Source organism: Myotis daubentonii, chromosome 13 (genome assembly GCF_963259705.1).
Source record: "Myotis daubentonii chromosome 13, mMyoDau2.1, whole genome shotgun sequence".
NCBI lineage: Eukaryota > Metazoa > Chordata > Mammalia > Chiroptera > Vespertilionidae > Myotis > Myotis daubentonii.
Window position 1 is genome coordinate 46,389,323 of NC_081852.1, and position 22,896 is coordinate 46,412,218.

General features: G+C 45.4%; 1 protein-coding gene across 13 annotated transcripts in view; it reads left to right on the forward strand.

Moving 5' to 3' along the window:
- The window catches only part of BTRC (beta-transducin repeat containing E3 ubiquitin protein ligase), a 180,457-nt gene extending 162,687 nt beyond the window's left edge, over nucleotides 1–17,770 (forward strand). For 12 of the 13 annotated variants that reach the window (XM_059661142.1, XM_059661145.1, XM_059661144.1 and 9 more), the window contains 4 exons: nucleotides 620–730; nucleotides 2,144–2,222; nucleotides 11,106–11,298; nucleotides 13,199–17,770. In XM_059661142.1, the coding sequence (XP_059517125.1) occupies nucleotides 620–730; nucleotides 2,144–2,222; nucleotides 11,106–11,267 (352 nt within the window). In that variant the 3' untranslated portion in view covers nucleotides 11,268–11,298; nucleotides 13,199–17,770. The remainder of the gene's footprint in view (nucleotides 1–619; nucleotides 731–2,143; nucleotides 2,223–11,105; nucleotides 11,299–13,198) is intronic. The other variant, XM_059661148.1, reaches the window with a different exon arrangement.
- The last annotated feature ends 5,126 nt before the right edge of the window (nucleotides 17,771–22,896 follow it).

Here is a 22,896-nt window from a genome sequence, read left to right on the forward strand (position 1 = left end):
TTCCCGTCACAAAGATGAACAAATTCATCTTTAAATTGTATTTGGATGATTTATCAATCCTCTCAATTCCTTCAAAGTACTAAGAGGATGAAATTATCATTCCTAGAAATCATCTGGTTTGGTCTGAAAGCATACAGTTTTTGTATATTAGCATATAAAAGTTGAGAACTTCTTTTGTGTTTCCATTAAATGAGAAAGACTATCCTGCAATGGGTGAAAGCAGAGAGTGTCCTCAGGAAAGAGGTGAGGTCAGGATGTCACTGACATTCTTCATCTCGTTCTTATTGCTGATTTCAGGAAGCATTGTCTTTCTTGGCTTGGCCATTTCCTTCACAGGCAACTGTGTCCATTGAAGTCATCCTTTTTATGCCTTGAAGACCCTGGTTACAAAATTATATAAAGCATTGAAAATATATACTATGTTTGAACTTAAATTATATATTTTTCTACCTGAGTTAGATGGCAGAAAGAAAATAAATTACATCGAAAGCAGTACATTTTTGCATGGGTATTGATTTATTTTGGGGACTTTTTTAAAGACATTGAAGTATATTATTATAACATTCCAAGCTTAGGAATGAATATATGAAAATTCACTTGACTCAGTTTTCTTTTCCAGATTATGGGACATAGAATGTGGTGCATGTTTACGTGTGTTAGAAGGCCATGAGGAATTGGTGCGCTGTATTCGATTTGATAATAAGAGGATAGTCAGTGGGGCCTATGATGGGTGAGTTTGTATCTACATCTTAATCTTTCCTGCCTTAGGATGTTAAATATAGCTTCTCCTTGTGTCTAAAAGATTATAGATTTCACAGAAAGGACCCAGTACAGTAGTTCTTGTGTCTAATTTATGTATTCACCTCTCCTTTGTTTACTCTTTCAAAAATATTCTTCCCAATTATTTAATTGCACTTTTTTGCTCATGATTGTTACTGATATTTGGGATTTTGGTTATATATTTTTCCGTTTTTCCCTATAAAGCAAAGAATTGGACAAATCCAGTATAACAGGATATACATATAAAACAGTGACTTACTATAAAACTAAAACATTGGAGGGCAATATCTGTGGGGCTTACTTAATGTGGTAGGATCTTAAACTTTGATATCTTTGAATGTTTCCAAAAGTGCAGTTCCCTTGTCTTTGCTTCTTCTAGCATTTCAGTTACAATGAGTTCAGTAATTTTTATTTTATTTAGTCCAATTTCCGGTGAATATAGAATCCATTCTTATGGATGGATCCCATGTTTAGCAATGCTAAGCACATAGTAAATTCTTATAAAAGTATATTCACTTATGAAGACCTCTTTATCATTTCTTCTTGTCGGGGTACAAAGCTACAGTTCAAATATTGGCAGCTTTTTAAATATCAGAAACTAACTTAACATTATCTTAGTGTATGAACTGACTATACTGATATGTTAAGACAATTCAAGCAGCAGGAAGTGTAGCAGACCTACTACTTCTGCTTTGAGTCAACCATCACTCTCATACCCTTGAGAAATTGTTCAGGATGTGATGACATGTTCCAGCTAGGTCCAAGGTTACATTTTCTCACTCCCAAGGTTTTGATCTGTATCCACCTTTCTTGGGTTTTATGGGTCATTTATCATGAGGAAACATGACCTATAATTAAAAGTTTAGAAGGGCTAAACTTTTCTTACTTAAATCAAAATATAAGTATTCTTAATATAAATTCCAGAACTCTTAAATGGACCCCAGTCCTCTGGTACATGTGACCTGGGCCATTCTTCGAACTGACCAAAGCAAAGATGCTTCAGAGTTACAGGTTTATAGGTTTAAGTGATTTCTTATGTTACTAAGAGGCCTAATGTATAAGATCTTCTCTTAGCCCCAAAGTATAGTGTAGCTTTGCCATTCACTGTCTTCATCAGTTTGGTTAAAGCTAACCTGTTTCTTGTTTTTAGGTTAACTACATATATTTTCCCCTGTTAAGACCAAGAATGAATATAAGAACCAAGTCTCCAAAACAAAAAAGTTTTTATATATTCCTGTGAGCTGCATTTATTATATAAATTATATTCACCATACATATTTATTGCCATGATGTTTTGCTATTCTTCCTGTGCTCCCTTAATTTTGCTTTTAATTAAGATTTTTGTCCCCTTTTTGGTCTTTAGGAAAATTAAAGTGTGGGATCTTGTAGCTGCTTTGGACCCCCGTGCTCCTGCAGGGACTCTTTGTCTACGGACTCTTGTGGTAAGAGTCTTATTGTTTAAGGGAAGTTGGGGGGTAGGAAGGAGAAGAAATTAAACATTGATGTGCTGTGGAATACAGATCTGGATTTGATAGTTAGAACCTCACAAAACCTACTACTAAGTGGAAAGGCAGCCAATACATGACAATAAAATATGTTTATATAGCGCCTTTCATCCAAAAGTGCTTTAGAGACTATATATGGAGAGAAATGTGGCAGCTGTTTAACAGCTGCACAGCAACTCTCCACATCAGTTTAGTACAGGAAGTGAATAAGAATTCTGTATCCACCAGAAACAGTAGGGGGTTCTTAGGGAGAAGGAACATAATTGCTCAAATTGGAACCTGTCCAGAATCTGAGGACCTGCACACCTGTGCCTACAAAAAGTGCCATGGGAGTCTGGGTGAACCCCTGGTCATCCCCTTAGTTCTGCATCCTATTCAAGGCATGCTGTCTCCAGCAACGTGAATCCCATCTTTTTTATTCTTTGTATATACTCCCTTGCCTGAACATCTTGACATTTGGAAGAAAAAGTGACTCAAGAAGATCTTATATCACCTTCAAAAGCACTAAATTCTTTATCATGCCAAAGGCCTGGATTAGAAAATGTTTTCAATATAAAAGCTGCTTCTCTTAGAAAAGGATTAGGTAGGGCACTAGAGAAGACAGTCTTTTGCACAACTCAGGGAAAAGATGAGAGCAAGCATTTGAAGGTCCAGTATTCTGAATCCTGGCTCAACATTTAGGTATTCCCTGCTCACATTTCTTTGTCTTCCTTGTTGGATTTAAAGCTCATTATTTCAGTACAATACATGCTTTACTTTCATATTTCACACATGTTTTTTAAAATGTGTACTTTCATTCATTTACAATTAATCTAGGTCTGGTTTTTAAAGTATAATTTACATACAGCAAAATTTGTCCATTTTTAGTGTACTGCTATGAATTTTACAGATGTGTAACTACCACAATCCTATCTAATAAAAGAGAAAAATGGTAATTGGCGTACGAGCTACCCTTTTCATTGGCTAATCAGGGCTATATGCAAATTAACTGCCAACTAAGATTGGCAGTTAACTGCCAACTAAGATTGGCAGTTAACTGCCAACAAGATGGCGGTTAATTTGCCTATGTAGGCACAATGCAGGGAGGCGAAAGGGAAAGCAGGAAGAAGCCCCCTGCCACTGACAGTGATCAGAAACCCAGGGGGGAGCTAAGAGCTGGGGGGCAGGGCAAAGGCGGCCCTGGGGCCGCCTTTGCCCTGCCCCCCAGCCATGATCGGAGAATCAGGTGCCTTTGCCGCCCTGGCCAGTGATAGCAGGAAGTAGGGGTGGAGCCAGCGATGGAAGCTGGGCACGGTTGAAGCTGGCAGTCCCGGGAGCTAGGTGTCCCTTGCCTGGGCCTAAAGCGGAGCCCACGATCGCGGGGCCGCTGCCACTGCGGGTCCCCGCTGCCCGGGCCGGACGCCTAGGCCAGAGGCATTAGGCCTGGGCAGGGGTGGAGCCTGCAACGCGGGGAGCTGGGGGTCCCCTGCCCAGGCCTGACACCTCTGCCGGAGGCCTCAGGCCTGGTCAAGGGGCCGATCCGGTGATTGGTGATCGGAGGGTGATGAGGGTCAACTCCTCTGGCCGAGGCATCAGGCCTGGGCGGGGGACTGAGCCGGGGATTGGGGGGATATGATGGTCTCCTTGCCCAGGCCTGAAGCCTGGGTCAGAGGCGTCAGGCTTGGGCAGGGGCTGGAGCAAGCGATCAGAGGGAGATGGGGGTCCCCTGCCCAGGCATGATTCCTGGGCCAGAGGCCTCAGGCCTGGGCGGGGGTCAGAGCCAGTGATCGGGGGGACATGGGGGTCCCCTGTCCAAGCCTGACACCTCTGGCGGAGGCATCAGGCCTGGGCAAGGGGCCAATCAGGCGATCGGAGGGTGATGGGGATCAACGCCTGAGGGCTCCCAGTATGTGAGAGGGGGCAGGCTGGGCTGAGGGACACTCCCCCACACACACACACACACACACACACGCCCAGTGCACGAATTTCGTGCACCGGGCCCCTAGTCAAATTATAAAAAAATATCCATCATTTCCCCAAAATTGTGTCCCTTAGAATCACCCCTCGCAACTATTCATCTCATTTCTGTCCCTGTAGTTTTATTGTCTTACAAATGTCATATAAATTAAATCATACAGTATGTAGCATTTTGCCTTTGGCTCTTTTTACTTCATTTAAGATTCATCCATGTTATTGCATGTGTTAGTACTAAGTTCTTTTTTATTGTTAGGTAGTATTCCATTGTGTGGATGAACCAATTTGTTCATTCACTCACCAATTTAAGGACATTTGGAATGTTTCCAGCTTTTGGTGATACTGAAAACATTCCCATGCAGGATTTTGTATGTACATATTGTTTCATTTTTCTTGGGTAAATACCTATAACTGAAATTTCTATGATAAGTGTATGTTTAAATTTAAAAGAAGTACTAAGCTATTTTCCAAAGTGGCATTTTGGAAGCTTGCAAATGTATGCCACTTTACATTTCCACTAACAATGTATGAGAGTCCCACTTTTCCACATCCTTGATAGCACTTAGTATTGTCAGTTTTGTGTGTGTGTGTTTTTAAGATTTTTAAATGATTTTTAGGGGGAGAGAGAGAGAAACATTGATGCGAACGAACATTGGTCAGTTGCCTCCTGCATGCACCCTACCAGGAATCGAGCCTGCAACCTGGGCCTGTGCCCTGACCGGGAATCAAACTAGCAACCTTTCATTGCATGGGTCTATGCCCTGCTGGGGTCCAACCCCAGCAGGTCCAGGGGTCCCCAAAGGTGTGGACGGAGTCAGCGAAGACTATCCACCCTCTTCCTACGGTGGAGTCCGATCCGTCCCGAGAGTGGGGCTTACCTAGGGGTCCCTGTTCGGGCGCCAGATGCTGGGGTCCAACCCCAGCAGGTCCAGGGGTCCCCAAAGGTGTGGACGGAGTTGGCGAAGAAGGAATGACACAGAGACAGCGTTCAGTTGATCAGCAGCCTAGCCAGGATCTCTAGCCAAGTTCTGGTCAGGATCTCCAGCGAAGTTCTGGTTAGGATCTCCAGCCAGGTTCTGTGTCCATGTTCTCTTGCTAGGTTCTCCAGCCAGGTTCTCCAGCCAGGTTCTGTAGCCATGTTCCCTTGCTAGGTTCTCCAGCCAGGTTCTGTCCAGGTTCTCCAGCCAGGTTCAGTCACCAGGTTCTAGTCAGGTTCTCTTGCCATGTTCTATCCAGGTTCTGTAGCCAGGTTCTGTCTCTAGGTTCTTCAGCCATGTTCTCTCGCTAGGTTCTGTCTCTAGGTTCTGTGGCCAGTTTCTGTCCAGGATCTTTTGCCATGTTCTCTCGCTAGGTTCTGTCTCTAGGTTCTGTCTCTAGTTTCTGTCCAGGATCTTTTGCCATGTTCTCTCGCTAGGTTCTGTCTCTAGGTTCTGTCCCCAGTTTCTGTCCAGGATCTTTTGCCATGTTCTCTCCAGCGAAGTTCTTCTGTCTGTAGGTTCTGTGTCTAGGTTCTGTGTCTAGGTTCTGTGTCTAGGTTCTGTGTCTAGGTTCTGTGTCCTGTTGTCTTGTTACATCTGTATTTATACCAGTTGATTCCAATCCTATCAATCTCTATTCCAAAGGTTAGGGCGTTTCTTATCTCCATTCCAGGGAGTAAAAATTATGTAGCTTAAGCATGATTGTTCGTAGTTAAAGTGATTAATTACCCGCCTGGCACTTAGTTAAGGGGTTTTATTCCCTCCCTAACTTCAGGGGAAAATCCCTACCTGGGGAAACAACCTTTCTCAGAGAGGTGACCTTGGTTAAAACACATAGTGCCAAGAAGGTGAGCAAACATATTAAGAAGAGTATGCCATATATGCCAGGTCCCTTGAAACAGCAAGGATGGACTGGCTCCCGGCAATGCCCAAGCAAGTGAGCCACACTGGCCAGAGCTAGTATTGTCAGGGTTTTTTTTAATTAATAACCATTTGAATGAGTGTGTAATGGTTATAGTTTTAATTTGCATTTTTGTGATAACTAATGGTGTAGAACAACTTTTCATGTTCTTTTGTGAAGTGTCTGTTCAAATCTTGTCCTCATTTATTGAGTTCTCTTAAATTTTTAAAAAGCGATTTATCCTATATAGTAAAAGGGTAATATGCAAATTGACCCTAACAGTGGAACGACCAGGAACGACCATTCACTATGACATGTACTGACCAGGACGGGGCAGATGCTCAATGCAGGAGCTGCCCCCTGGTGGTCAGTGAGCTCCCACATGGGGAGCTCCGCTCAGCCACAAGCCAGGCTAAGGGCTGCAAGCTCTGTGGCGGTGGCAGAAGCCTCTCTCACCTCCGTCAGTCGGACATCCCCCAAGGGCTCCTGGGCTGCCAGAAGGATGCCAGCTTAGGCCTGATCCCCTGGGGAGTGGGCCTAAGCCGGCAGGTGAACATGCCCCAAGGGGTCCCGGACTGTGAGAGGGCACAGGCCAGGCTGAGGGACCCCCTGAGTGCACAAATTTTTGTGCACTGGACCTCTAGTTGAAATATAATTAACATACAATAAAATATGCAACTTAGTAAATTTTAACATATGTGCATACCAATGAAACTATCACTTCAACCAAGATAATGAACGTATTCTCATGCCTCCTATGTAATCCTTCCTTCCCATTCTGCCCATTTCCCCCTGCTCCAGTCCCCAAGCAGCCACTAATCTGCTGTTTGTTAATGTTGATTAGTTTGCATTTTTATGGTTTAATTATGGAATCAAAAAAGAGTATGTACTCTTTTTTGCCTCTTTTCATTAAGCCTAATTATTTTTATATTCTCCTATGTTGTTGATGTAAATCAGTAGTTCATTGCTAAGTAGTATTTCATTGTATGATTATACCACAACTTATCCACTTGCCAGTTGGTGAAAATTTGGATTGTTTCCAGTTTGGGGCTATTACAAATAAATTTTCTATAAACATTATGTGCAAATCTTTATATGAACATAAGCTTACATTTCTCCCAGATAAATCCTAGGAGCAGAATTTCTAGATCATATGGTAAATGTACGTTTAATATTTCTAGAAACTGCCAAACTGTTTTCCAAAGTAGTTGTACCATTTAACATTGCAATACAACAGTGCAGTTACTCCACATCCTTACCACTACTTAGTGTACAGTCTTTTTAATGTGAGTCATTCCAAGTGTCCGGTGGTACTTCATTGTGATCTTAATTTGCATATTCCTAATGTTAATGTTGAGCATCATTTCATGTGTTTACTTGAACACGTACCTATTTTGGTGAAGTGTCTGTTTGAATCTTTTGCCCATTTTTTTAATTGAGTGGGTTTCTTACTGAATTTTGAGTTCATTTTTGTGGATGGTATGAGGTATGGTTTAAAATTCATATGGATATCCAGTTGTTCCAGTACCATTTATTCAAGACTATCCTTTTTCCTCTGAATTGCCTTTGCATCTTTGTCAAAACCTGTTAACCATATATGTGGGGGTCTCTATTTATGGACCTATTCAGTTCCAATGATCTTTTTGTCTATTTGTCTATCTTGATACCAGTATCATATTAACTTGGTTACTGCGGCTTTTTAATAACTCATGAAACCTAGTAGTATAAGTCCTTTAACTTCGTACTTTTCAAAGTTTTTTGGGGTCCTTTGAATTTTCATGTGAATTTTAGAATCTGCCAATTTTACCCCCCACCTCCACCCAATAAACCTGCTGAGATTTTCATTGGGATCATGTTAAATCCAGATCAATTTCGATTGGAGAAAAGTAACTCTTAAAAATACTGAGTCTTCTGATTCATGAATACAGTATGTCTCTCTATTTGTTTAGGTCTTTTAAAAAATTCTCAAAAATGTTTTATAGCTTTCAAAGGTCTTATACGTCTTTTGTCATATTTATCTCTAATATTTCATATTTTTAATGCTGTTATAAATAGTATTTTGAAATTTCTGGATTGTTCATTGCAAGTATGTACAAATACACTTTTACTTCTTTTTCAACCTGTGTTCCTTTATTTCTCTTTCTTGTTTTCTTGTACTGACTAAGATCTTCAGTATAATGTTCAAAAGAATTAACAGTGGATGTCCTTTTCTTGGGGAAAAAGCATTTGGTCATTCACCATTGTGTGTGTGTGTGTGTGTTAGCTTTAGGTTTTTTGTAGATAAAATCGGGATATTAGAAGTTCCTTTCTGTTCCTCGATTGCTGAGAGTTTTTATTAGAAATAGATGTTGGATTTTGTTAAATGTTTTTATCTGCATCCATTGAGATGATCTTATATTTTTACCTTTATTCTGTTAATTGGTTATTACATTGATTTTTGAATGTTAAGCACAACTTTGCATCACTACAAATTTCATGAACATGAAAAGGATAATAATAAAGGAATACTATAAACAACTCTATGCCCCAGACTTGATAACCTAGATGAAATGGACAAATTCCTTGAAAGACATAATCTTCCACAACTCACTTCAGAAGAAATAGACAATCTGAATAGGCATATATGTATTAAAGAAATTGAAGCAATAATTAATAACCTTCCAGGACGGAAAGCACCAGGCCCAAATGGGTTCACTGGTGAATTCTACCAAATGTTTGAGGAAGACATTATACCAGTTCTGTACAATCTCTTTCAGAAGATATAAGCAGAGTGAATACTTCCTAATTTACTCTGGGAGGCCAGAATCACCATAATACCAAAACAAGACAAAAATATAAGAAAATAAAACACAATTTCATAACTAATATGAGTTTATTAGGTGGGCTTTTTTGGTAATATTGTAAACCATTTGCTTCAGATTTAAGTGTGATCTTTATTCTCCTTATGTTTAGTGATTTCACAATAAGGGAAATTCCTGAAACTATTTTAAAGGTATGCCAATATTTTTCAAATCTCAATAAAATGAAGTAACTTATATTAAGATAAATTTTAACAAAATATTAGGAGATTGAGTCCAACAGTGTATAAAAAGAATTACACATCATGATCAAGTAAGATTTATTCTAGTTATACAAAGCAGGTGTAATATTCAGAAACCAGTTAATGTAATCCATCACATCAAAGGTTAAAGAAGAAAAAGCACATGACTATATCAATAGATGCATTTGGCAAAATCTAACATCTATTCGTGATAAACTCTCAGCAAACTAGAAATAGAGAGGAACTGTTTCAACTTCATAAAGAAAAATGCAAATTAAAACTCCACTAAAATACCACTATACTACAAATCTATCAAAATAGCTAAAATTTAAAAGATTGACAGTATCAATTTGTTGAAGATGTGAATCAACTGGAACTCTGATACATGGCTGGTGGGAGTATAAATTTGCACAACTTTTTAAAAATTGCTTCACCATATCTACTAAAGCTAAACATACAGTTCTACTCCTAGGTGAAATGAGTGCATAAATCTATCAAAAGACATGAATGTTCATAGGAACTTTATTTATAATAGCCAAAACTACAATCAGCCTTGTATATCCACCAAAGGAGACGGGAAGGTATAGTGTGTTCATATAATGGAACATCAACCAGTAATAACTAAATGAAAAAAGAATGAACTTCAGTTGCATGCAGTAACAGAGAGTAATCTTACACTGTTGAATGAAAGAAACCAGGCAAAAAGAATACATGCTGTTATGAGTGTATCTATAGGAAATCGAAGAACAGGAAAAATGAATTGATGACAGCATTGGGGTGAAGGTAGTATCGACTTTGTAAGGGGCATGAGAGTGCTTTTTGGGATACTGAAAGTGATCAGGGTGGTGGTTACTACAACGGTATACAAAATATGCTTATGCCGAAACCGGTTTGGCTCAGTGGATAGAGCGTCGGCCTGCGGACTGAAGGGTCCCAGGTTCGATTCCGGTCAAGGGCATGTACCTAGGTTGCGGGCACATCCCCACTGGGGGGTGTGCAGGAGGCAGCTGATCGATGTTTCTCTCTCATCGATGTTTCTAACTCTCTATCTCTCTCCCTTCCTCTCTGTGAATAATCAATAAAATATATTAAAAAATATGCTTATAACTGCTTATGAGATTCAATTAAATTATGATTTTTGCAATCTGGTTGGCCTCATATAGGTAGATTGAAAATGGCCAGGATAGGAATTTTTGGTTTTTTTGTGTTTGTTTGTTTTTGTTTGTTTGTTAATCTTCACCCAAGGATATTTTTCCATTGATTTTTAGGGAGAGTGGAAGAGAGAGGGAAAGACAGAGAGAAACATCGGTGTGAAAGAAACACATCGATTGGTTGCCTCCTGCACGAGCCCCGACCAGGGCCTGGGCGGGGAGGAGCCTGCAACCACGGTACATTCCCTTGACCAGAATCAAACCTGAGACCCTTTGGTTCACAGGCTGACACTCTAACCACTGAGCCAAACCAGCTAGAGCCAGGGTAGGAATATTTACACCATGAAAATGTGCAGATGCTTTTACAATTGGGGAGAGTTAACTAGCTGATAAACTCTTACCAGCACACCACTTCTTATTGCTTATCAGTCCTTGGCCTCTAATTGTAGAAGAACCCTAGAGGTACAGAGAGAGGCTAAGGCCAGGGAAGCACTGAGGAATGGTCTGGTTCAGCCTCAGCCTAGGAGAGTTAGCAGTGAGAAACTAGCATGCTATTGGGCATGCCTCAGCTCTAGTGAATATTGCTTTGATTATGTATGAAATCAACTGCCCAGTATTTGACTTTTTCATCCTGCCTTTAATTCAAATTAAGTTTTTTTCTCTGTGTTCTTGAAATAGCTAAATGATAGAGAAAATTATCAGGATAACATAGCCTTTTCATAGACTCCTTTTGACATGTTACTGAATTTGTCCTTTTGATTCTGAGTAGTTTAGAAGTTTCTGTTTCTGCTTCTTTAGGAGCATTCTGGAAGAGTTTTCCGACTCCAGTTTGATGAATTCCAGATTGTCAGTAGTTCACACGATGATACAATCCTCATCTGGGACTTTCTAAATGATCCAACTGCCCAAGCTGAACCCCCCCGCTCCCCTTCTCGAACATACACCTATATCTCCAGATAAATAATCATATACTGACCTCATACTTGCCCAGGTATGAAAAAGAACTGTGTGCATGGCACTGTGGGTAGGAGATGGAATGTTGGCTGTAAGGTGTTGCTAGTTCATGGAGCTTCTCATGTCCTTTATCTTTCCAAGTCCTGTAAAGCAAGGGAAGCTGCCACCATGAGACAGGGCTGGGGCTGCATATTGGATGCTGCCTTCATCAAGGAAGCCAGCCTCAGTTCTAGATGATTCTGGAATTAGATCTAGATGACCCTTGTGCAATAGAACTAATAATTCCTGCCCCAGTTATCTAATAGAATTGTTCAGAAAATAAGAGATTTAGCCTTGGCTGGGCAACTCAGTTGGTTAGATCATCATCTAGATACGCCTAGTTACAGGTTCCATCCCAGGTCAGCCCGGTAAGGGCACATACAAGAATCAACCAATGAATGCATAAATAAGTGGAACAACAAATCAATGTTCTCTCTCAAAAAAATTTTTTTAAATAAATAAATAAAAATTCAAAAAACTTTCAAAAGAAAGATTTGAATCAGTTTCAAAACTAAGAGTAATGACTCAAAAACCTGTGGCTTTTTGTAGTTCCCAGATTAAACCAGTGCCTATAATTAAAGACCCGTTAAATCAAGTAGGTAGTCAAATGTACCAATGGGAAAATCTCATGGTGAATAAGCTGGCCTCTCACAGCTCTGTTAGTGTCATTTGATTTTAAAAAGTTAGCTTATCCCCACTCCCCACCTCCTCTAAAAATGAACTGTCTTTTGACCTTGGAAGTGGCTCTGAGTTGGTGAGAACTCCATGTGTTCTCCCATTCAAGTCTTCATCCTCCCTCGGAGGCAGGAAGAGATCCTAAAATTCATCTTTATCTATTTGTGGTATATTCACATACATTCGGTGATGGTTGTTTGGGGGGAACTGCACTACTGCTGGGAGCCTTGCCATCATTGTGATTTCTCATTTCCCACACTTGCCTCGATGGCTGTGAAGGAAGTGCACATTTAGTACACTTTTCTGCACATCTTTTTACGTGGTTCTTCTGAGTGGGTGGTCTGTGCCCTTCGGGGCTAATATCAGTGCTCACGTCTTACAGAGGACATGCTGCTTCCTCATCCCTCAGCCTCCTCAACCAAGTCACACAGGCACACCTTGGTGAGAATTCTAGCTGTGTGCGCTTGGGCAAGTAACTTCCCACAGCCTTAGTTTCCTTATTAGCAAAATGAGGGTTGCAGTATATAGTACACAGAGCTGTTGTGAGTGTTACATTGAAATGTTATGTGTAAAATTCTTAGTGCTTGGCACAGTGCCTAGCACCTAACAAGTCCTTAGTAAAAAGTGGTTTATTAATGTTAATATTGTAATCATGTTACCTTTCCCCTCCTTTTGCCAAAATTTTCTGCTCCTGAGTTTTCTATGGCATTTTGCCATATTTAATATTGTTCCTGATGCTCTTACAGCTTATGTCTCCTTCCCCTCTCACCCCTAAAACATACACACACATCCCATAAGAGTCTGTCTCAGGCCTTTCTTCCTTATCTAAGCTCCCTTCTTTGGCTGCCTTGTCTCTTCCCAAGGCTTCAGCTCTCATCTCAGTGTAGATGACTCTCAAATTTGTATCTCTAGTCCCAATCTCTGCCTTAGTCTCCAAGCCACATATCCAGCCACCACCTACACATCTATCTCTGAAGACACCCACTGTAGTCACTCTGTGTAAGCATAGTGGCCCTCAACATGACAGTGAGCCCCCTGCCAAGTCCCCAGACAGGCCCTGTAGCCTTTAACGGAAGCTCTGCTGGCCACAGGCCAAGAGCAGGCATTATGGAGGACCTTGGAGCCTTTCTCCTGTGTGACAGCTAAGTTAGTTCTTTTTCTCATAGAGCAAGTGAGAAATACAGGGAAAGGGACTAATGATTATTTGCTCTGTTTTCACACAGGACTCATTAAAGTTGCGGTATTTAACGTATCTGCCAATACCAGGATGAGCAACAACAGTAACAATCAAAATATTACCCACTTTCCCCGGACTAGCCGAGGAGTGGGGCTTTGAGACTCCTGTTGGGACACAGTGGTCTGCAGTCGACTCAGGAGGGTCTGCTCAGCACAGCTGACTGCTTCCGTGCTGCTATCAGATGTCTTTTATCTTTCGTGAATGATTAGAACTTTTAAACCTCACCTCACTTCCCCTCCTCCTTTCCCCTGTGCACCTGTTTTTTCCTCATTTGGTTCCAGACAAAGATGACTTATAAATATATTTAATGTTTTGCCAGAATCTCTCTTGCTTTGCCGTTAAGCAGAAGAACTAGTTTCCCTATATACCTGCTGGGAGAGACTCACTTCTAGGGGAGAGGGGGATACAACTTCAAGCCAGACAGCACCCAGTGTCTCCCTGAGAACTACAGGAATGCCCAGCGCCTGGCAAGCTCAGCGAGCCCCACTGTGCTTAGGAGACAGCGCTCCTTATAGCCTCTGGGGCAAGAAAGAGAGACAAGAAGAATGAGCACACTTGACGATCTGGGCCTCTTTCCTCCATCTCTTTTCTCTCTTTCTGTCCCTCTTCCCCCTCCCTCCACCCCTTCAACCTGTTCTCTGCTCCACCTGAGAAGAACAAGGATGAAGAGAGTGTCCTCAGTTAGCATGAGGCAAATCGGCTAGAAAATGCAACACTTGGAAGAGTTAAATGCTGTTCAGTTAAAATTTCAAACCGAGGCTTTTGCTGCAAGTGACCCTATATGACAACAGTGCATTTTCAGACATGGTACTTTCATCATATTTGCACCTCTCCTCTCTTCTCCTTCTAACACCCTCCCCAAAAAGGGGGGCAGAAATTTCCTGGGCTCCATCAACGGCCACATCTTTTCTGGACTCAGCAGTCTCCTCGGTTCCATGTAGAGTGTGAAAAGGAGCTGCTGATTGCATTTCCTCTCATTAACAATTAGATGTGTAATAAAAAGCATTGTACTTCATCTTAAATCACTGGTAAGGCTCAGCCCACAGGAAGGCTTGAAATGGCCGGAGCCAGTCGCGTGGTACGTTCTGCATAATTTCACGTCTCAGATTTCCTCATCAGGGCCTGTGAGCACCCAGGCACCTGTATCTTTGCCAAGACCACCCATCAGAGTAGCTTAAGAGGTGGTCGGGATTAAAAGTTCATTTCTTTTTCATTTAGGCCAGTAAATACCATTTCCAAAAATCAAGCTCGTCATCTCAACCTTGCACTGCAGACCCTTCCTTCTGCTTTTCCCAAACCTGGTATTTTCAAAGGGCAAAGCTGCCAGAGAGCGCAGATCAGGGTGAAGTTTGGCACACAGGGTTTATTACTTGGGCAGAAACTGCCTTCGCTTTCCTTTTCTTCCTCTTCCTGGTCATATGTTACTCTCCACTCTCCCCAACCAATAGCTCTGGGAGTTAGTTAATAACATAAACAAATGGACCTCAGCAAGGGCCAGGCTGACCTGCCACTTGGAAGGCAGCTGCGTGGGATTCAGATGCAGGCACCTGTGCCACCCAACCTGGGAGCACAGGGAATACGACCAGCGTGGGGGTGGGAGTGGGCCTGCGCCAGCCATTCCTGGTGGCCTGGGCACACCCATCAAAAGCCCGAGGCCACAGTACAGTCTCACGTTTCCCTTGGAAGCTGAGCTGTCTGGCCTGTTGTTTCCATTCCTGATCAAAGCAGTTGAGCAAAAGAAAGCCCCTGTCTAACTGGTGGCTGTAAAGGAGCGGAATGGGAGCCAGTTACAGGTGACCTCAAAGCTAGGCCCCCGTTAGTTCAGCAAAAGGGGAGGCAAGAGAAAGCCGTCTTTCCTCCGATTTGTAAAAAGGTGTCCCCTTCCCAAAACGTACCCAGACTGAACGTCGTATTACAGACTAAGGGGCAGGTTGTGCATATGCATTTTTCTTTCCTGTATGAGTCCTTTTAAGCTTTTAGTTCCAGGTTATATTCAGAAAGTATTTCCCAGTGTAATGATGTCATTGCCCAGGAAATATTTTTTGAGAATAATTCCTTTCCCAACTACCCATTCTACAGAGAAATGTTTTCTATCTAGTCGCTTCTCATGGTTCCTTGTCCATTGTGTTGACTATTAATGCCTTTTTGATTGGTTGAGGGTTTTGCTACAGATGAGGCACAAGACCATCAGCCTGAGCTCAGGCATTAAAGAGGCATGGATTTTAAGCTGTTTAAAAATATTGTCCAATAGCCATAACTTTACTAGCCCTTCTGTTATATGCTGCTGTTCTAAAGTGAGAGCTGTTGAATATTCATTGGTGCACGGGTTTTCCTCTCCCATCGAAGTTCACTTGAAGGTAGATTGTTTTTAAGACTGTGCTGCAGCCTGTCCAGGACATCAGAAGTGATATCGAGGTGGGCCCTTCAGCCTGGAGCAGTTAGCTCTGTCGAGGAGATTCCCCAAGTTGTCCTCTGCTCTGATGGAAATGGGAATGAAGTTAAGTGGTCTGAAAAACTTGAGTCAGTCACATTTCTCAGCTCGGGGGGTCATTTACCAGTTCATTGTAGAAGAAATAATCAGGTAAGTAAAAGTTCATTTCCAGAGAAAGTAAACCCCACTTACCATCTCTGCATGATTTCAGTGGGAATTGATTATCACTAATCCCCAACTGGGCTAGAATAAATGTAAAGTTTGACCTTTTTAAAAAAGAGAAACAAAGAAAGTCTCAACACATTTAAAGGAATGGTAGAAAAGGAGCGGAAGGTGTCTCTGGGCTCGGAAATGAAATGTCTCCGTTGTAGATCAGTCTCTTCTCACTAAAATTCCAATGTGGTGTGAAAGAAATGTTCCTTAAAGACAGGAGGAAGCCCCTTCCAAGGTGGGCAAGGAGTGTGCGCTCACACCCGCACCTGGAGCTCTGGGCACGTGGGCTCCGCTCACACTGGGCTGCTCAGACAACACCAGCAAGCCTTGCACGTGTGTGTCTTTCCACCGCTGAGAACATCCTTTCACTCTCTTATGTGCAGTCTGAAAGCAGGTGTGGATTGTGGATGGGAAGCCTTTTACACTGTCCCTTGGCAAAATCCTGGTGACTCTGCCAGAAACTCTAGAGACAGGGCCTCTCTGGAACTCTGTTGACAGATAATCAAGCCTGGCCCTCATCACTTGTTTCTGAACTGGAAAGGACCCTGGGACCCCTAAATCATTGTGCGTTCTGCTTGAGTAAGAAAAATCCTGTTTTGTTTTGTTTTTCGTAAAATCAAAAGCTGAAGAGAAGAAAACATGCGCTCTTCTCCTGGCCGTCGCTTGGTACCCACTGGTCTGAACACGGGTTGGTGTCCTTATCTAGCATTTGATTGTGTGTGGAAACAAAAGGCCTGGAGTGGAGGGGGTGGGGAATATTGGAAATAATGAGGGCATTTTTTTCTTTCCTAGAATTAAATTATATGACATTGGTATCATTAACCTTCTTGGTGTCCTCCATTTACCTTAGAAGGTAATACCTTCCTGCCCGAAGTGAGAGCAATCCAAACCAGAAGGGTGCCGGCCTGAGGGCAAGGCTGCAAGCATGGTTATGGAGGAATCCAAGTACTTTTCCGGAGAAAAAGGGATGCTTAGATAGCCACCTCCTGTGACCATCACGTTCTCTGATGATCAGGTTTACTATTTGACTTAAACCCACATTTCTGATCTCCTTCCCCATTTAGATGAGTTCAGACTTTCCAGGTGCGGCAGAACATGAGAAGGTGCCCTGTTTCTCCTCCCTTCCCCTCTTCCCTCCTAGAGTAACTCTCACTTTATCATGGGCCCCCAGAGCCTGCAGGCTGAGTCCTCCCTGGGCTCTATCCACACAGCCATCTCTTAGGGGAATAAGGCTGCGTTCTGCTTCTTGTTTTTACTTGTACTTTGTTTGTGACTTCCAAATTATTGGGACTGAGAAGAGAAACCAAAAGAGCATGATTATGGCAACCTGATTTCAAGTGGAACTTAATGCATTGATATCCTGAAACCTTTTCTATGGAAGTTGAGTACCTATGATTAGGTACTAAAGTTTCCTGGAGGCAGATGGCATCAAACTATGTGCTCTACAGCCCACCCAGCTGGCTCTCTCAGCTCCTGATTCGTGTGTGCATGTAAGGATGAGTGTGGTAAATAGCATTATAAAGCGTCACCTCCCCTCCAACCCTTCCCTTCTTGAAGGAAAAAAACGAGAAGGGTTAGACCTCTGGGTACCAAGGAAACTAACACCTTCCCAAATCAATGATGACTCAAGCCCAACCCAGACTGTTCTGAGCGGTGTTCACTGGACTCTAACCATGGGGCAGGCCCGGCAGCCATTGTGAGCTCCCTGAGGCTTCCAGTTGGTTCCGCCCTTTGTTCTCTAGACTCTTAAGTGCTGACTGCTTTGACTTTTGTGACACTGTTTTGGTGATGTGTAGTCAATGTACCAATATGTTCACAACCTAGAATCATGGTAATATAGTGTGTTTTGGTTTTGTTTTTTTTTAACTGTTCAGAAAAAAGTAACTTAAATTACAAATATAAGATTAAAGTGAATTTTCCAGTGTCTTGTCTCTTTGCCCCAACGTCAGTAAGACAGTGAGTTTTTCAATATACAAGTTGAAGGAATGTGAGAAAACAACACTGAGAGGAGTCAGGGCCAAATGGCGTGAATAAATATAGGACCTCAAGCATATAATTAATGTTCCATGTTGAATTAAATCGAAGCCAAACTGATGTCTAATTTGGGTACAGGTCCCCATAGCCTCCTCAGCCTACCACAACCCTACCCACACCCAGGACTGTTAAGTTCTCCTCTGGAAGACTTGTAGGTGAGCTCACTGCTCTGGAGCAGTTTTCAGAGACTCCAGCACACTGTAAAAATAAAGGGGGCACTGACCATCTGGGAGAAACCCACCTGCCTTCTCTCCTGAAACCAAACCTGGGGAAGTAGGCACAAGGTTACACACCATCTCCTCCTTCTCCTCCCCTCCTGGAGTCATGACAGCATCCTCAGACTGTGAGACCACAGGGCCCCGTGCAGAGCTCTCCCTGCTGGAGCTGAAGGCATAGCAGAGCATCAGGTGCACCCAGCATGTTTGCAAATGGGCAACCTGCACAAGAACAGGGGCTCCCCACACTGCCCAAGACCATACTAGATCTACCTAACAACTCAGGGCAGGGAGGGAGGAGTCAGCAGTGACCACTCGGGTCCCTGGCATCTAATCAGTTGTCACTCGCCAGCTGGGCAGTACTGAGCAGAGACTGGGCCAGGGAGTTTACCATCTCACCTTCAAACCCAGTGTCAGCTTCCTCCAGGATGGCTGGGGTGGAGGGCACGTCCCTGGAAGACTCAGCCCTGAAGTTACTGTTTCCCAAAGCCAGGCTAGGCCTGGAATCTTCTCCCTCTGAAACCTATAGCTGTGCCACCATCGACAATGACGATGGGGAGGAGACCTCTCTTCTTTCTGATTGGCTCTTGCCAATTAAGAGCATTTTATTAGGCTGCTAATTAAAGGCACTTCGTTAGCAGCAGGAGAGGCCGGGTGGGTGCCTGGTGAGATGGAGCTGAAGCCAGGAGAAATCGTTTTCTTCCCCCCATGGAAGCAGAGCCTCTTAGGGAACCCTCTCAGTCCCCCAACCTTTCCCGCTGCGCCTACCACACCCCTTGCTTTCAATTAGCAGCTCTGAGGGGAGTGAGGTCATTACCAAGCCCAGGTGGAGAGCCCTCCCCTGCCTCAGGCCACACGCCCTGGCAGGGGAGGGCTGTTCTGTCCCCACACACCTTGTTTGGTGTCTGAGCCGCCCTAGTGGTGCCCTGGGGTTGTGTTCTCCCCACTGAGGAAGGGCCTCCCGCGGGTCCCATGTCTGAACCCATCACTACCAGCCACCTAGTAAATAGGATGACCAGTCACTTGGTCACATGGTGTGAGCCTCCTTGTCCCTTTCCACAGCAAAGGCTCACAATGTTATGGGGGAATGTGACCTTCCTACCAATCCTTTTCCAAGAGCTGAGCCCTCATAGACCGCAGACCCCAGTGAGCACCTGTTCTCGTGCAGGAGGAGGAGGGTCTTGGATCCTAAGACTCCAGAGCTCCTCACACATTTGAGGTACTTCCCCCTGCATAGTTTAAGTGAGCCCCAGGCAAGTCCCCTTCCTCCAGCAAAAGGGGGGCCTGGCCATGACAGCAAGAGGGGGCTGGCATCAGGGTCAGAGATAACCCCTCTCTAGAACCCTCTCTGTCCCACCTTGCTGCCCTCCTCACCCCCTCACTTAACTGCAGAATTAGCACCAGCCCAGGCTGGGAGGGCAGATTTATGGCTAGGCCTGCCTCTCTCCATTTAACCTGAGGCCGGCCTGGGCTCCAGACACTAAATTAGATTTTTGACAATTAGAGAGACTAATGGGCACATAGCCATCCCCAGAGCCAGATATCCAGCAAGGCCATCCTTTAATATCCACCACTGGCCGCCAGCCCCTCCCAACCGGCCTCTTCTCTCCTCGGTGGGCATTTCTCTACCATGGCCTACACCCCTCTGCCCAGGGCTTCTCTGGTTCCCTCTCCCTTGGTTTCTTACCCTCTCCTTCCTGCTCTTGCCCAGGGCCAGCTCTGCTCTGGGGCTCTGCCCTCCTTGCCTGCCTTTCTTGTCCTTCGGCCTCTTCGCCCTCCTGTCACTTCTCCATCTCTACCTTCCCTAGGTAACCTACCATCCCTCTGTAACCTTTCCACCTGCCCCTAGTGGACTGCAAGCCCCTTGAGGGCAGGGGCATGTGCCCCATCCCATCCTACAAGCTCAGCAACCAATGGGTGCAAGTAAATGTCTTGAGCCTGCCTCCCTCCCCCCTCCCTCTGAGCCTGGATCTCCAAGGCCTGCCCTCCTGGCACCAGGCCCAGCCCTGGCTCTGACCGGGCTCTGTTCCACGTGGGCTGGGTCCCCTTCCCTGCAGCCCCTCAGCTCTGGTCGGTCTTGGGCTGGGCCCGTAATGAGATTGCAGTAAGTGGTGTTGGGGGGGGAAGCTGCTCACATTCACTCAGGCAGACTCATAGCTCTGTCAGGCTGATTGGTCCTGAGTGGAGGCACAAACGGCCCCCCATGGACACGCTGAGATTGGTTATAAAATTACAAGCATTTGTTCTGCTGTCAGTGGCCTTCCCTCCCTCCCCTCTGCCTGCTGCCTGGGCTCCCCACCGCCCCCTACCCAGCCCTCTCTCCCTGGGGGTCAGCCCACACACCCTGAAGGACCCTGGCCAGGGGCCACAGTGGCAGATGGAAACAAGAGGCTGAGGCCACCAAGCTCCCCATCTGGGCAGGCCTTCGTGCCTTGGCCCTGGGAACGGCGCAGCCTGGGCTGGCCTCAGAGTGACCTGACCCTGCTCAGTGTTTCCTATTCCCTGAGCATGAGTGGGGGTGGGGCCCAGGGCAAACAGGCCTTGAATCCAGATGTGCAGATCCCAAATAGAGGAAGATGTCCCAGACCCAGGCAACCCTGGGCAACCAGTGCCCACACCTTTGAGGGGGTCCTGGGCAGGAGTTGGAATCGGGGGGTAGGAGGTGCCTGGGGGCCTTCCCTGCAAAAGGAGGGAACAGCAGCCACCAGGGCAGTAGGAGGAACCTACCTCTATTCCCTTCAATGGCCAGTCCCTTGACCCCCAGGACAATGCAGACCTTAGGAGAGTCCCTCACCACCTAGTCCCCAGAACCTGGGCCAGACGCAAAGCCGATATGGCCCACCAGATCCCTGCTATGGTTACCCTTTATCATGACCCCTCAGCCTGGCCCTGCAGTCTCTCTCCAGGCCCAAGGATCAATAGCCATCTGTCCCTCCGGCCTTTGCAGGGGCGCTATTACCTCCAACACAGGGGCACTTTGGAAAATTGTTTTGTGCTCTAGTGATGCTCTCACAGAGATACCCCCTCCTTGCTGGGTCTACCCTTGTCTGACAGACATACCAGCCCAGGCCCTCTTACTCTGGCCTCTGGGACTCCTTCCCTCCCTCATTTCTCCAACAAGTATCCCTGCCCCGGCCCTTGCCTGGCCCCTCAGCTCCAGCTTCAGTTTCTGCCTGTCAGTCACCACCCTGTCAGGAGGCACCAGGAAACCCTGTAACGAGCTTGGGGGGGCATGAGTGTTGATGGGAGGGTTCCCCAACTAGGAATGGGGAGCTTCAGGCAGTAGCATCTCCTGGTTGCTGGCTACAAGGTGCCTTCCCGCCATCCGTCATTCATTCTCAGCCCAGAATGTATTTGCTGTAATTACATCTTCAATTAGGGTGGTGACGGCTCATTGTTCACCAACAATGATGGATCAGATCCTCCTGCTTGCCGGCTCCCTCTGTCCACCACTCTCCAGGTCAGCTCTCCGCCAACGCGGGGCTCTCAGGTTGGGAAGGGGACAGAGAACATGGTCTTCCCCCTGAGGCCTGGAGCAGCCCTGAGCTCCATCCCCAGGGTGATTATGTCCTTTTAGACCCCTGGGGCTCTCGAGGGACTGGTTGGTCCCTGATACCTCCACCCAGGGCTCCCTGCAAAAAGGCTGCGGGTCTCTTAGTGGCCGCCAGATGTCTCCTTGGTCCAAACTGACCAGATTTTGGTAGTGGGGGTAGGAGCTTATTGATGTTGCCCCATTCACACACCTGCCAGCGTCACCACCCCCAGGCTGGGCCCTGGGCCACACACTCTTCATCTGAGGAAGTGATAAGCTCAGAAAGCCTCACAACTCTAAACCGGGGGGGGGGGGGGGGGGGGGGGGGGGTGCATGGGTGAGTGGCCCTATCTCCAAGCTCCCCTGTGGATTAGCCAGGGCCTCTCACCGAGGTCTCCATTGCACGTGGTGGGTGTCCAACAACTCAGTGAATGAACTGGGGTCGGTCAGGGAGAGACTTGCTGGGGGAGGGTGGCGGCTTTAGGCTGGTAGAGGCCCTGCTGAGCAGAGGGGCCAGATGGGCCCCCACGTCCTGGGACCCTCAAGCAGGCCTTTTGGGTGTAACAGCAGCCTTCATCTGGATTAAAACCCCACCCTGGCACCTGCTGGCTGTGTGACTGGGTGCGTTTCCTAACCTAAGTCTCAGTTTCCTCATTTATAAAGTGGAGATGAAAGCCGTGCCCGCCCTACCTTGTAAGATGGCTGCAGAGTCATGGAGACATGGTCTGGAATGTGGAGAAGCCAGGCTGAGGTGCTGGCAGCCGCAGGGGAAGGATCTGGTCAGACCGGGACCCTGGTAAGAGAGGCCACCATGCCCTCCCCGGACACAGCCGGAGGAGCTGGGCGGCCTGGAGCTCGGCAGGGAGTTTAGCCTGGACCTTGTCTTTAAGAGGCTGGGCTTCAGGAGGACAGAGGAGGGCCAGGGAGATGGGTGAGCTGCATCCTCTGCCCTTTCTAACTTCCAGCTCTAAAATTCGGCTCCCCTCTCTCCAGGGGGCCCTGTCATCTCCCAGGGAGCCTCCCTGCTCCCAGGGTGGCCCCCTCTGCATTCCCTCTTCCCCAGGGACCCTCTCCATCCTACAGGACTCCCCTCCCCGGGGTGACTCCAGGGCCCAGGCGGGAAGGATGAGCTGTACCTAGCGGTAAGTATGCGCAACATTACATATGTATATTGGAGAGTAAATAACCCCAAAAAGCGCCTTGTAAATAGACTCCGAGTTTATCCTTTATTAATGAGGCACCGAGTGCCCCGCTGTTTT